The sequence below is a fragment of the Haliotis rufescens genome, unplaced genomic scaffold, assembly GCF_023055435.1.
Source record: "Haliotis rufescens isolate VD_foot unplaced genomic scaffold, xgHalRufe1.0.p SCAF_1, whole genome shotgun sequence".
NCBI lineage: Eukaryota > Metazoa > Mollusca > Gastropoda > Lepetellida > Haliotidae > Haliotis > Haliotis rufescens.
In genome coordinates this window covers 89,837,812-89,853,700 of record NW_025963779.1, presented here as the reverse complement: position 1 = coordinate 89,853,700, position 15,889 = coordinate 89,837,812, and the positions used below count along the sequence as shown (strand labels likewise).

The 15,889-nt window shown below is 42.7% G+C and overlaps 1 protein-coding gene across 3 annotated transcripts in view; it reads right to left on the bottom strand.

The window, feature by feature from the left end:
- LOC124134186 (alpha-2-macroglobulin-like) overlaps positions 1-15,889 on the bottom strand; it is an 82,099-nt gene that overhangs the window by 2,266 nt on the left and 63,944 nt on the right. For 2 of the 3 annotated variants that reach the window (XM_046498897.2, XM_046498899.2), the window contains 20 exons: positions 15,370-15,514; positions 14,674-14,902; positions 13,127-13,276; positions 12,828-12,923; positions 12,613-12,664; positions 12,168-12,254; positions 10,493-10,669; positions 9,319-9,647; positions 8,615-8,780; positions 7,692-7,906; positions 6,198-6,416; positions 5,404-5,537; positions 4,510-4,603; positions 4,092-4,175; positions 3,446-3,554; positions 2,759-2,884; positions 2,327-2,361; positions 1,384-1,465; positions 619-762; positions 248-262 (listed from right to left, as the gene is read on the bottom strand). In XM_046498897.2, coding sequence (XP_046354853.2) covers positions 248-262; positions 619-762; positions 1,384-1,465; positions 2,327-2,361; positions 2,759-2,884; positions 3,446-3,554; positions 4,092-4,175; positions 4,510-4,603; positions 5,404-5,537; positions 6,198-6,416; positions 7,692-7,906; positions 8,615-8,780; positions 9,319-9,647; positions 10,493-10,669; positions 12,168-12,254; positions 12,613-12,664; positions 12,828-12,923; positions 13,127-13,276; positions 14,674-14,902; positions 15,370-15,514 — 2,688 coding nt within the window. The remainder of the gene's footprint in view (positions 1-247; positions 263-618; positions 763-1,383; positions 1,466-2,326; positions 2,362-2,758; positions 2,885-3,445; positions 3,555-4,091; positions 4,176-4,509; positions 4,604-5,403; positions 5,538-6,197; positions 6,417-7,691; positions 7,907-8,614; positions 8,781-9,318; positions 9,648-10,492; positions 10,670-12,167; positions 12,255-12,612; positions 12,665-12,827; positions 12,924-13,126; positions 13,277-14,673; positions 14,903-15,369; positions 15,515-15,889) is intronic. The other variant, XM_046498898.2, reaches the window with a different exon arrangement.

Here is a 15,889-nt window from a genome sequence, read left to right as displayed (position 1 = left end):
CCTTATTGTGTGGATATGATGCTAAGAAAAGCTTTAACAAAACTACAGTTAGCAAGCATTATGTCTGAAAGAATAAAGAAATTGAATGGTTTGTTGTAATTCTGTAGAAAACCTATTTTCACAGACATCATTAGAAAACATCCAGAGACAAGTGTAGAGTGCACCCGACTGACGGACTGACGGACATACTGGACAGTAAAGCAACATCTCATATGAAGCAAAACCAGATATAACAAAACAAACTTACCTCTTTTCTTTTCATCTGCACATACCAGATTTGAAACATTAGTTAAAAACAAATATACGCTTAAAAATAGATTAGTGTAGTTGTACCCCAATTTTATCAGTATTCCAGCAATAATAATAAACAGAACAGGTGCGACATTGTGGGTTTTGTACCCAGTGTTCCACCACTAAGCTACACAGCCGCCAGGCCTACCCCCCCCCCCCCCCCCCAAAGACACACAGGATTTACTTTCGCTAATTTACGATGTGAAGGAAATTCTCAAATATCGCAATTTGTAAATATTTTCAAGCAAAGACAAACCAATCATACTAATGGCAAACCCACAAGCAACGAATCTTGGCACATGATGACATGAAGATGTGTCTACTTACTCGGAGGGTTGAGAAGGTCACACTGGCACTCTGACCCCAAAGTGAAACTTGCAAATTTGTCTATTTTTTTCTTTCGTCTAGTTCTGAGATCAGCTTTGATTTTCATGGAAGCTCTACCATTTCGACCTGCTTGAACTTTATAAACTGGAGAGGAAGAAAAAAGTCATTGCAAAACTCTATACAATAAGTCACACGAAGATTTGTTTGTTGTTTAAAGCTGCACAGAAATATTCTGTCTATATGGCTATGGCCCGTTAATAATCATATTGGTCAGACAATCCAGTGATTGACATCGTGAGCATCGATCCACGCATCTGGGATATGATGACATGAATCGAGGTCACGGAGCCGGACCATCCGATCAATTCAGTCGACTCTTTCGGCAAGGACAGGTTGCTTGGGGCCTTTGTTCTCAGCCCCAATCTCTCACGAAGGAACACTTGCCGACATAGTCAAGAAAATGCCTCACGGAACAACAGGGTGTCCCACCGTGCAAGTGGTTCATCAAGGTGAAGTTGAATATTCTTCTTTTACAATACCAATTCACTGGAGGGAACGTTTACTGTAGAGGCACTATTAAGATGTTATAGACCAATCAATATAATTGACCATATTAGACGAGGGCCAAAGAATAATATGGGTTTAGATGCTGTTAAATTTGGCATGTATGATATATTTTATTTGAAAATGTAACGAAAGGTTGAAGGTATTTTCTTTGATGTTTCGTAAAGCTCATGGGAAGGAATAGTTTTACTGCACACTTACTTGCTCTTGACTGACAAATTAATTGATCAAAATCTTCTGGTTTCTCGTTAATACAAGCAGGGCAGCCCGTCGTCTCCTGCATCTAAAATAAAATGGAGACAAGATAAACCTTTGTTTGTTTGTTGTTCAACGCCGCACTCAGCAATATTCCAGCTATAAGACAGTGGTTTGTAAATAATCGAGTCTGGACCAGACAATCCAGATACTGACATAATGAGCATCGATCCACGCAATTGGATACGATGACATGCATCAACCAAGTCAGCTAGCCTGACCACCTGATTCCTTTAGTCGCCTCCTACGACAAGCATAGTCGCCTTTTACGGCAAGCTTGGGTTGATAGCACTGAGAGTCACAGAGGCAAATATTGGGGTTATTCAACCCTTATGTGGATCATATGCAAAAATTTGTTTAGAGTTAAAAAAGTATCGACAAAGTAAAACATTTCCTTAATTGGGGGTGCGTTGCAAAGCGCCAATCGCTTGCAAGCAATGTACAGCGATTCGCCTCACAACGGGACGCTAACTTTCAGCCGCTTGCAATCATGCCAATCGCTGACAGGTCGCTTCGTTCTCACACCAAAAAAAAAGTGGAACAAGAAATTCTTGACTCGATCAACTGGGAAATGGGCAAAGGCAGCTGCCACAACTTCAAAGTGGTCATAAATTTCATCAGTTCGTCATCAAGCCTCTTCTATTACGTTCTTCATTACGGCAAGGCAACCAAGTGGTAGTTGCGCCGCCATTTTGGAAGAGTGACAAAGCGTTTCGAACTGTTGCAGACCCCGGGATGAGCGATTAATTTGCTTACTCAAAGCGATTCGTGGCTTGCAATGCGCCCTAGATTAACTTCACTATATGGAAAGACGCGTCTTCAAAGAATAATATATTGGTAGTTTTTGTTTCAATTTGAAACGCTAATTCTTTGACTGGAAAGAACGAACCTTCTGCGATGGAAGAGGTGGCATGTCGTTCACGCCTGAAATACAATGTGCTTTTTTTAGTAAATCAGACAATCTCGATTGACACATAAGATTTAACACATATAAATATTTTGGCAAAAAAATGTTTCCACAAGAGAATTCACTAACTGAGAAGGAAAATATATAAATTTACACTGTTCAGATACAACAAACCAAAAAATACACCATCTGCTACAATTAACATTGTACACCGAGTACAGTGAAACCCCTTTACTCTGGACTGATGATGTTCCCGGTAAAACTGTCCCGATTAACAAATCAAATTTCCGGATCATCAGTTATTGTTACGGGATAATGTCTTTCGTTAATAGTTCAACTGTTCACAGCTTTATCACCCCAAAGACTGGTTTCCGGTCCAACAAAATAAACTTTATACTAGCTGTTGTATCTTACTTCCTATTCTGTTCTGAATCTCTATCGGTGACCCTGGCAACAGAGGAGGCGCCGTTGTTTCATCGGGGATTTCAGCTTTAGTTCCACATGTTGTGTTAATCTCGTAGGATTTAACTATCGTAACATCTGGAAAAAAACAACTTTGACAATAACCATTCAGCAGACCAGTTGAAAAAGAAAACCATCGAGTGATACTTAAAAGCCGGACGACCTAAAGTACCACGTGACCTTTAAATGTCACAATGAAAGTCTCATTCTGCACACGTCACTGATGTTAACTACCATTTAAGATTTACTTGCCCTTAAATATCGCGAAAACGCAAGCCTCATCTTAAGATTAAGCAGCGCTTGGAGGCCCACCCGATGACTGCCTTCAGAAGTGTGGGAGTTGGGTTTCACGCCGCTTTGGCATAATTTCAGCCATATGACGGCGAGGTAACCTACTGATCCACAGGTTAAGTCAATGAGCGAATAAATGCTGCTCAACGCCGCAATCAGCAATATTGTTTATTCAGTGGCCTATAAATAATCGAGTCTGGGCCATACAAAAACAAACGTTCCATCACGGAACGGTGAACAATCAACCAACGAGCATGACCACCCGATCCCCATTTTCGTCAGTTCTTACGACAAGCATGAGGTCGCCCGAATAACTAGTAATCAAGAAAACGATCTTTGATGCATCACCTTTTTCGTAATACTGGTAGGCTTGTATTTCTGCTGGCTTGGGGTCCGACACAGCCACGTCACGGTCTTGTTCAAGTTCGAACTCGAAACAACGTTTTCTAACGTCAAGCTGAAATCGAAAAAAGGCATTTGTAGGGGTGATTCATCTTCCCGAGGCAAGGGCGTTAACTGACTATAAAAGTCCAGTTTCCACTTTAATAGTCAGTTAACATCCTTGCCTTTGTAAGCTTGGGTGTGTGAGGGGGTAAATGTTGTTCAGACACAATCCAGTAATAGGATGTCGGGTAGCATATCTTTGCGACAAACAGGAGGCTGGTAGCTCAAACCACGTGGTCCTGACACGACACACAATCAACCAGGTCTCATATTCTAGCCACCCAATCCGCGTTGTAGTTGCCTGAGAACCGATTCTGACCCTGGATCCCCACGAGGAGCAGGTGTACAGGACAATCAGGCTGACTGAAGTCGTGCTGGGCAAGGCATGCTCACGTATGTTATTAACTTGTTGCACACATGTTCAATATAAATACTTTACGTATTGCAGTATCCAAATCCATTTAATCCCCATATATTTATGTCTCTTTGTTTCAAATAGATAGGATTTTATATTGAACATGTATGACAATAAAGAATCAGTTGTGCTTACCTCATCAAAATAAAATGCTATTAAACCCTTTTTGACGTCATTTTCGTATTTCTTCATACTCAATATAGGGAAAACACTCTCAAGCTGAAATGTGCAATGAATACATACATTAGTTACATTCTAAACTCGTAATCAGTAAGCAATTTTACTGTGTGTAGTAAACATTCAAAATACAAAACTTGATGGCTGAAACATATTCGACTACCGGTTTGTCGTGTAAGTGGGACATGTTTAAAGCTGTAACACAAATGAGTCAGTTTAGTTTTGTCACCGCATCACATCATTTACGGCGTGTAAGTCTTTTAGGGGTTGGGCAACCCAGGCGCACGAGTATAGTGCTGACAAAACATGTTTCATAACCAGGATTCGTAAACAATTTTTTCGTATTCGTATTTTCACAACAACATAATCGACCAACCTCTTTCAAAGAGTTGAGGACTGGGGTCCAAGCCGTCACCATTTTCACTGTCAACATGCTCATCCCGGCGCTGAAGTCCTTCTTACCCATAAAACTGAAAATACCCAAACAATGACATGGATGCCAAATATGTTCTGATCTTACAGTCAAGTCAAACGCGTAAGTATTCATGTAAAACATCAGTAACAGTTGGTTAAATGAGGCTCTGTATGTAGTTACCGATTGTTTTAACTCTATGCAGGTGTGGTGATAAAACTTGAGCCATTATGAGACCACAGTGGATGCACAGTTCAGGATACGTTCTCTACTGACACCCCGTGGGGACCCGCGACATGCCAAAATTGGATCGGGTGGCCATGTTCCCGACTGGAACGTGTTATCGTCCACCGACCGTGATCATAATATCAACCACTGGTTGCCTGGCCCGACTTTTGGCAGACGCAGAAAGCTGGAATATTAATTGCTTAACGCGACGTAAAGCAACAATTTAATATTTAGCATCTGTCGTTATACAAAACATGCAAAATGGTTTGTGTTGCCCATGAGGCACTGATAATGGATACAATCCAAATGCAGTTTCTGATAGGACCATCCTCAGTCTCGAGTTGGCTGTCTTGGCGTACCATTGTTGTCTGAAAGCGTATGTTGCCATTTACATTGTCTTTGTTCACATTAATAAACATTACATTCCTAATTTGTCTCTTTTATCCCCACTGCCTCTTTGGTCACATCACAATTTTGAATTCGGACTTCAGACGTCCATCTCAAACGGCTGACGGCTGGATGAAAGGCATGAAATCATGTAGCATTAGTACAGCACTGTGAATCCTATGATCAAAGTATGTGACTAACTCAAGGAGTACCAGTGCTAGTGATACACTACATAGGCCATACCTGACACATATCCTGATTGATCGTCTGGCACAATCACTTCTCTTTGTCCTTGACCTTCTGACGGCGACAGTGAGGTTAAATAGAGGTTTGTTGATCCCCAGATTCTCGGGCAGTTTGTTAAACTGTACATTAGCCTAGAAACAAAACCAAAAGGACAAATTAACTATATTTACATGTTGATGTTTTTTTAATGTTTCTGTGTACTTGTGCTGCCCAATTGCCTTTCTTTCCGAAACGGACCGCCTCCGTGGTCTAGTGGAATAGCGTCCGCCCGGAGAGCGGAAGGTCCGGGGTTCGATCCCCTGGCCGCGTCATACCAATAGACGTTAAAAGATGGTACTTGTTGTTACCCATTAAGGGGCGAACACAAGGACTTGTCGGTTCAGAGTCAGTACACTGTGTTTGAGTGGGGTATTCATGATTTGCTGTGGCATGGCATCTCAGTGGGTGAGCACTATAAAATGTGCATCAGTCCGGACCAGTACAAGCAGCCACACACTCCTGCATACACGTCGCTATTTAAGTGCAATAATCTTGGACGCGACGTTAAACCCAATTTCACCTCACCATTCTTTCCCAGACAATACCAGAGGTTAAAACTTATCACATTAAGTTGCTGAACCGGGCTCCATTATAACTCTACATAATTAGTTTAGGATCGTGTATGGTCTACCATCTTTCTCTGACTGTAACAGTGTGGTTTGGTCTTAATCTGATAACGTCAAGAATAAACAAAACCGAGGAAGCATAACTAATAGAGTTTACAGAACAAAGCCTCCGACAGTGAGCCTGACCTGTATCAAGGCACACCCTGTACCGTTAGTTGAGACTGAGAGTGTGTTGGGCAGATGCATGATGGGAGCCCTCTGGAGCAGCAGTGTGTTCACCCCCGTGGTGATGTCATATGTCTGGCTCATCTTGTTGCCGGTGAAGGTCACGCTAAGGTCAGTGGCGTTGCCAGTGAACGTCTTGCTGGCGAACTCGGCCATAGCCTGAAGGCCAAGGACGGTATCCTGTAACGAAAAATTGCTCATATGAAGGTAATTAAATAGTATCCAGTTCGTTTTAATTGTTTTGAACCTGTAAGAAGCTAAGACGAATTGTACAAATAACTCCTGGAGCCATGTCCATAGTTCAGAGTTCACAGACTCTGTTTCAAACAGACTCCTCAAACCAGGTCAAAACTGATTACCTTGAAACTGGAGGTATTAGTTATATCTTTTCACTTCGATGGTTAAAAGTAGTTCATACAGGGCATGCACACGATTTTTTGTGAATTCAGTTATCTTGTCAACATGCCCGACTAGTGGGTCTTTGATCATTGTATCGATGGGAAATCTCAGTTCTTATGAAATTTATAAGCCTTTCCTTACAAGCCGTCTCGTAACAACCACTGGCCTAACCTTCCCATCAGACTCCGTGAGGTACAGTGTCCATTAGCTACCGTTTAGCATTGCGGCACTCTGATAACCCCCACATTATACTGCACAGTCTGCAGATGTGAAACCTACCTGAGTAGATCCAATGCATACCTGCGTAGATCCAATGCATACCTGTGTAGATGCAATGCATACCTGCGTAGATGCAATGCCTACCTGTGTAGATGTGAAACCTACCTACCTGTGTAGATGTGAAACCTACCTGTGTAGATGCAATGCATACCTGTGTAGATGTGAAACCTACCTGTGTAGATGTGAAACCTACCTGTGTAGATCCAATGCATACCTGTGTAGATGTGAAACCTACATGTGAAGATGTGAAACCTACCTGTGTAGATCCAATGCATACCTGTGTAGATCCAATGCATACCTGTGTAGATGTGAAACCTACCTGTGTAGATGTGAAACCTACCTGTATAGATGCACTGCATACCTGTGTAGATGTTAAACCTACCTGTGTAGATGTTAAACCTACCTGTGTAGATGCACTGCATACCTGTGTAGATGTGAAGCCTACCTGTGTAGATGTTAAACCTACCTGTGTAGATGTTAAACCTACCTGTGTGGATGCAATGCATACCTGTGTAGATGTGAAGCCTACCTGTGTAGATGTTAAACCTACCTGTGTAGATGTTAAACCTACCTGTGTAGATGTGAAACCTATCTGTGCAGATGAGAAACCTGTGTGGATGCAATGCATACTTGTGTAGATGTGAAACCTACCTGTGTAGATGTGAACCCTACCTGTGTAGATGTGACGCCTACCTGTGTAGATGTGAAACCTACCTGTGTAGATGTGAAACCTAACTGTGTAGATGTGAAACCTACCCGTGTAGATGCAATGCCTACCTGTGTAGATGCGAATCCTCCAAGGGAGTTTCTCTGCTGCGACAGCCACATAATCATCGGTTGCCCTTTAGCTAAGCCCCCGTCCTGGTAGTACAACAACGTTGCCATCAGGCCATATGACGTCATCTCGATTTCTGCTGACGGTGCTGTTCTGTAGTGCCACGTGTTGACAGCATCTGGCATGGAGCCACCTCGTCCCCAGTAGCCCAGCTCTCCTGTATCAGATATATATTGTATCCTCCAGAGAATAGAAACTGAGGGAAAACGTTTGTACCAAAATGTGTAATTACTGTATTAACAGAATCATCCCATAAGGCAAACTACCAACGTAATGTTTGAAATATTCTCAAAGGTGAGTGTCGACATGTTTAAACCGCATTCAGCAATATCAGAGCTACAGGTTTAAGGTAAATAATGGAATTTGACCCAGAGAAACAGTGATTGATAGAATGAGCACCCAATCACCAATCATCTGATCCAAGTGTGTCGCCTTAAACAACGCCGTGGAGAGTCACTATTCCAGTCTGGGTTTCATATTTAGGGAAATTATGTTACTTTTAACGAGTCCGTTTCCTTGCTGTACAGCATCTCTATCACTGCCGAGTGTATTGTAAATACAGTAAACTACGGTTATAACGAACACGCTTATAACGAACTGACGGATATAACGAACTAACTTTTTAGTCCCGACTATTTGCTGTAGTTATGCTATATATTTGCTTATAACGAACTACGGTTATAACGAACTAAAAATAGTAGTCCCTTTGAGTTCGTTATAACCGTAGTTTACTGTACCACAGTGGAATACTGGGCCCCATTCCACAAAGTGATCTCAGCGCGACGACTACCGTAAGCCTATGTTAAAGTATGGGTGTTACCATCATCTTAGGGCTAAGATCGCTCTGTGTGACGGTTCGACCTACCGTTAGAGATGACCCTTGCGTCGAGTTCCGTCATAACTGCGTCCGATGCCTGGCTGGTGGGATCATTCAGAGTCTGGGCGTAGGCAGTGAGGGTCAGAGTGTAGGTGTCCATCTCGTCCCGGGGCTGCAGCGACAGGCACCTGAGGGCGGCCATCAACACAGGGTCCTGCACAGGCACATCACGTTCAGCATATGGCTCAAGTTACATTGACCTGACGATGACACTCACATGCGATATACTAGAATTTCATTCTCCATGGCGGCCATATTGGATTTATCACAAAGTGCACAATTGACCTTATATCTGTCACGAAATGGCTCCACTATAATGCAGATTAATGCACTATTATTAACATATCTGGTACTTCTTTTGAAAAACTTAATAAATAGAGAGAAAAACTGTTTCATTTTACAACCAATTGATTTTGAAATTGCGTTGTGTTCCTTATAATAAAGAAGTTGACATCAATAAATTCTCTTCCTAGTCTGTATGGTTATGGGGGCGGTCGGGTAGCCTAGTGGTTAAAGCGTTCGCTCGTCACGCCGAAGACCCGGGTTCGATTCCCGACATGGGTAAAATGTGTGAAGCCCATTTGGGGTGTCCCCCGCCGTGATATTGCTGGAATATTGCTAAAAGCGGCGTAAAACCATACTCACTCACTCACTGTATAGTAATGACAAAGTGTAAGAGAGATACTACTCACATCACGGGGCACGCGGGCCTCCAACAACGCCACAACGACGAAGGCTGTGAGGGCAGTATCATCCTCGCCGTCCACCTTCCCCAGCCCGCCCATCATGTAGGAGCTGAAGACTTTCCCCACCTCCCGGAAACACCCGTTCTCCATCCGGGTGGACTTGAGGAAGGACACACTGGTGGCCAGGTTGGTTTGGTCGATGTAAATGAAGCGCTGGGCCTGGGCGAACGACTTAACGACGAAGGCCGTGAGCCATGTGCTGCCTGAGGCGTCGCTCTTCCCAAATGCACTGAAGGAGCCATCGTCGTGCCTGTAGTTCAGTTCTCTGGTGTAGCCTGTTGCAAAATGACCGTTTGTTACATGTAAGCTGATGTAAGTGATGTATCTGCTGTTGCTGATGTGGAATCGTTCAGTTCAGGGTAACCTGAGAACCATCTACTCTATCTCTACTATCTTCAGGTTATGTCAGTAAAATTCATCACTGACCAAAGTGCATGCTTCTGTTTCACAATTCTATCTCACAGAGAACTACCATTCAGCATAACGTGGATAGCCCATTCGTGGTGCACCAAGCTTACAATTTGGACGGCATTCCCAGGAGGCTAATCAAGAATGGTAACAGTAATGAATCGCTAAGGACAGGGGTTTAATATTATCCAGGTGAGCAATCTTGTGGCTATATCACAATGAGTCAGGGGTGATCCGGTGCTGTAAAGAGTTGTGCCCCTTTGCTGACAGGATCCTCTTGTACTGTGTTCCCGATGTCCTGTACCCGATGCCAGGCCAGGGTCCTTGGTCTGTCAGCACCAGACTCGAACACTCGAACTCATGGGTTGCACCAAAATGGTTAACGTCTAACGCCTGCATCACTCTGGGATTTCCATCACACTAACACACCACATATACTCAAATACTGTTTAACAACGGCGTTCAAGCGAACTCACGATACACTCAGTCAACACTCGCAAATTGTGTTGTAATAAAGTTCACTACTAAAGCGAGCTGCAACGAACATGTGTCTACAGCTAGCTTTTACGTTTCAACCTGCTCTGAAATATTCATAGTCAAGACATTTCCACGCGATTTGACGTAAATATGCATATCGCGATACGTATCATGACCTTTGTATCATATCGTGACCTCCCTGTATCGTTTCACCTCTACAGAAAACAGTTCTCACCGATTTCCATGTATCTCTCACAGAGAAGTTTCATCTCGTCAGTCAGCTGGGAGGTGAAGGTCAGATACTTGAGGACGTAGATGTTGGGGGAGAAGCTGATCATCGTCTGTTCGCCACATCCGGTCGGAAGTTGGACCAGGTTGTCAAGGTTACTCAGCGCTGGTCCCATGATGTCACCTGCAATGCCATTCAACGCCATAATTCATAACTATTTGATAAGCCTACTTAATACTATTCAATCTTTGAGGAATTCGTTATGAACGATCTAGATTCCATGACAAAAGGGATTCTCTCTCCGACAAGTAAACTACCGGGCAAAAGAAAGGTCACACCCATGTTTGATATTGGCTAAAAACGAAACAAACAAGAAATGGTTATTCCATGGTGATGTATTTGATACAGTTGTGTTTTTACCTTAAGTGTGCTGTGTTCCAGCTACCGTTTTCAACCTAGTTTAGATAGCATTTGCATTTTTGGGGTTAAACCTAATTTTCAAGAACATACTGTCTTTTGCCTGGTTGTTTAGATATTAGTTTGGTGGGAGACCTATTTAGTCATATCACGTAAACAACACCATCTCTATAACGAAATGCTTTAGTTTTGTATAAATAGGTCCTTCCCGCTAACGTGCAAATATATCCCAATCGTTTATGGCGGTATGTAAGAAAGCTACGCGAAAAATCGCAAAGAACAATGAAGAATGAAGCGTGTTCTATCATGACGTCATTTCCGGAGATTCGAACATGCGCTCGCAACTTGATGACGGCGTAGAGGGAAGTGTCTAGTAAGATGTTCCCCACAGAAGCAGCTGGGCATCGCAGATGACCGCAATGGCCGAATGATCGCATCCAAAAGTGGGAGAGGTTTGCAAAGTCAATTTTGGGAGAAAAGGTACATAAAATGGACGTGAAAATTGTCTGGGAAATACCAAACGTAACCCCCTTGTTACGACTGCCGAGGTAGGACTGTATTCAGGGAGTCATCATGATTTAAATACGGGTAAATATCTTTGAAGCTTGTACATTCTATTAACATTAAGAGACATACAAAATCTCATATAAGAAATGAAAGACTCGTGGTCGTTCTTTATGGTATAATGAAACACCGCCGTTATGGTTTATTTTCCCTGCAGTGTTTAATTGTACGATAAACAACGACCACCAGTCGTTTATTACTCAAGTCGTGTACTGACAGGACCAGAAGTCCAAGGACTCCTGTTAACCAGTAGGGAGAAGTCCGGAGTCTTCTTCTCATTAATATAAAACTGAACCACACGATATACAAATCTCAGAGGTAATGAAAAGTCATAATGCTGAGAGAACCCGTCTGCACACGACTGCATATCCTCTGACTGAGGTTTCCGTTCCAAGATTCGCCCCAAGATTGATTCAGGTCAGTCAGCTCGATAGGACGCGTGAGTCCCACCACAGTTAAAGAGAACTCTAGTTTGTCGTACCTCACTGAGACGACATTCCGTAACTTGCGTACTGTTCAAACCGGAGTTACAATCAAGTCAGCCCTAGCTCACACTCGTGCCTACTCTATGTAAAGGTGCACGTTTGGTGTCCCCCGCCATGATATTGCTGAAACATTGCTACAAGGGCATTAAACCATACTCTCACTAAAAGTGTGCTGATCAAACAAGTCGTCTTCGTCTGTGACATGGCACACCTACCAATGACAGATACATGGCCTCTAGCGGAGTCCCTCACAATGTCATCAGGCAAGGGCAGTTCCACCTCTTCCCTCGTTACGTCAGAATCTACAAGCACAAACGTGTCCATGATATACGGGTTCTGATACCTTGATGCAGCAGTGACTAAAGAATTTAGTTATTTGAGTATAAACTATAGAGAACACATATCATGGGAAATGTTAGATTACAGTAAAGTACGGTTATAACGAACTCAAAGGGACTACTAATTTTAGTTCGTTATAACCGTAGTTCGTTATAAGTATATATACAGCATAACTACAGCAAACAGTCGGGACAAAAAAGTAAGTTCGTTATATCCGTCAGTTCGTTATAAGCGTGTTCGTTATAACCGTAGTTTACTGTACTTCAAAATATTCTTCCTGATCTATGTCTGGGAAAGATGTAAGACAGTAAAAACTGTTACCTTTCGGACAGATGTAGAGACTCTTGGTATATTCTTGTGTCACCCCCTCAACCTGCGAAAGAAGCAGATATCGTGTTCATCGAAGGCAAGAATAAAATAGTTTATTTAAATTACATTTTATGTTCACTAATGTTTAATTTACAGGCCCTAATTAACTTGACTTGATATGTTTTTTTCAGTATTCATACTCAGTATGGTCAACTATAGAGACTTGCCTTAACAAACAACTCTCTCTTGACAGCATCAGAAAGGCCTATGTATTCCGTGTCAGGTTCTATGTTGTTGTCGCATGTCCCGGGGACTATTTCCGCCTAAAACATCCAATTTTTCAAATCAACACACTCTAGTGCACGTATACAGGCACTTCACATTCGAATTTCTTCACGAACAATATGTGAACATTAATGTCATTGTGGAACATTTGTTAAACTTTAAGGTTCACATTAAAATTATTGCGCATATTTCGCGTATATTTAACTCTAATATATTGTTACCAGGTTACCAGTACACTCACCCTGGCAACAATTGGGAGTTTTCCAACTTCTTTCGCGGAGATGTAGTAGCTCTGTGTCTTACTCTTGCCCCCACAGAGACAGAATGGAAGCTTGAGGTGGTCCCGTACTGTCAGAGTGATGTCGTCGCCCGTCTCCACGTTCACCTGCATCTGTAACATGACGGGACACTGACAACGCCACGCATCAATTTGGAGTATTACACTAACAAAATATTCGTTGAACATCCTGGGTGTTCTTAACTAAGTTCGCTGGCTCTTGAAGCGGTGATCGTTAACATATTCTGTATCGAACAAATATCCATCCATGCCCACCCTTACCCCCACTAGAATGCCAGCACCCGCTCACAACCGACCACCCCACCCTGACTCCAAGGTCAAGATATTGTCAGTCTGTTGAGACAGCCTGGGTAAGAGAGTGTAAAACGTATAATGTTATTCCTACCCAAGACTCTCTGCCATTTCTCCTTGATACAGTACGTCTTCAGTGTTTCCATTATTCACAAAATACAACATTTTTAACATGAATCACCTGCACTAAAGGTGTCCCTATACGATCACACAGTGACTCTTGAACTCATATTTTAAAATACAAAATAACTAAAAAAAGACTGCTTGCATGTCACCGTCATATATCGACTACCCCAGGTGGTCTCCGCAATATTTACATACAGACATTTCTCTAGGTAGCCAGCCTCCATAATACTTACATACAGACATTTCTCAAGGTAGTCAACCTCCACAATACTTACATACAGACATTTCTCTAGGTAGTCTGCCTCCATAATACTTACATACAGACATTTCTCAATGTAGTCAGCTTCCACAATACTTACATACAGACATTTCTCTAGGTAGTCAGCCTCCACAATACTTACATACAGGCATTTCTCTAGGTAGCCAGCCTCCACAATACTTACATACAGACATTTCTCTAGGTAGTCTGCCTCCATAATACTTACATACAGACATTTCTCAATGTAGTCAGCTTCCACAATACTTACATACAGACATTTCTCTAGGTAGTCAGCCTCCACAATACTTACATACAGGCATTTCTCTAGGTAGTCAGCTACCACAATACTTACATACAGACATTTCTCAATGTAGTCAGCCTCCACAATACTTACATACAGACATTTCTCAATGTAGTCAGCTTCCATAATACTTACATACCGACATTTCTCTAGGTAGTCAGCCTCCACAATACTTACATACAGACATTTCTCTAGGTAGCCAGCCTCCACAATACTTACATACAGACATTTCTCTAGGTAGCCAGCCTCCATAATACTTACATACAGACATTTCTCTAGGTAGCCAGCCTCCACAATACTTTCATACAGACATTTCTCTAGGTAGCCAGCCTCCATAATACTTTCATACAGACATTTCTCAATGTAGCCAGCCTCCACAATACTTTCATACAGACATTTCTCTAGGTAGCCAGCCTCCATAATACTTACATACAGACATTTCTCAAGGTAATCAGCTACCACAATACTTACATACAGACATTTCTCAATGTAGTCAGCTACCACAATACTTACATACAGACATTTCTCAAGGTAGTTGAAGATAGTAACATGGAGTGGAAGCCTCTCCCCTCTGACTGCAGCGTACGGGAGATGTATACTCAAGAAGAATGGCTGGAAGGTTGTCAATGACGTCATTGGAGCCACCCCAACTCCCGCTGACTGGCTGGTGCAGATGGTATTTCCGACCCAGCGGGTGATCGTGTGAGGGGTAGTCTTCCTCAGTTCCAACTCTCCTGTGTCACTGCAATATACGCACGGGAACTACAACTTCATCACAATAAAATTGATGAAGTCTTGCAATGAAGTTCTGTGAAGCTCACGTTGATCATAAAAGGATTGGAGCTGTATACAGACCTGACAAATAGTTACAAGTAAGTACCACTTTAACACTTTGCTTTAAGCAGTAGCCATCAAAGTGGGAATTGTGAACCTGAATAGACAAGCTTCATTAAATTCATAACGTCAAAGCAAAGGTGAAGAATAAGAATGGATTTAAGTCCAATATTCATGAGGGCACGGGTGCCCCTGTCGTTTTAGAAACCTAAAATCATAGGTTCGAAACTCTGATTCTCCCTTGTTATGTTTATTCGGGCTTTCAACCCATACAAAGCTGCCACGCCGTGATCTAACTGAAATACTGTTCAAGGTGGCTTTTAACCCAAATCACTCACTCTAATCTTCAGTAAGAGACACCATGTAACAACCTACCCCACTTGTTCCAGCTCCCAAAGCCAGGTTTCGGGGAAATAGCTTCGGAGAACAGAGCCGGAAGGTTTCTTTTTTTGTGCTGCGCTGAGGGGAATACCGAGTGGCAGCACCCTCTGTCCTCCCCCAGGGCCGGGCAGCCCGCCTTCTGCAAACACAGAACACAATGAGGAATGGTTATGACGTGGTAGGTACAGATTAGGGGGTCAAGTCACCCATATCTAGATGACCTCAAGTCATCCATCTTTAGACAGACCTCAAGTCACCCATGCCAAGATGACCTCATGCCATCCATCTTTAGACAGGCCTCAAGTCACCCATGCCAAGATGATCTCAAGCCATCAATCTTTAGACAGGCCTCAAGCTATCCATCTTTAGACAGACCTCAAGCAATCCATCTTTAGACAGACCTCAAGCCATCCATCTTTAGACAGGCCTCAAGCTATCCATCTTTAGACAGACCTCAAGCCATCCATCTTTAGACAGACCTCAAGCCATCCATCTTTAGACAGACACCAAGCCA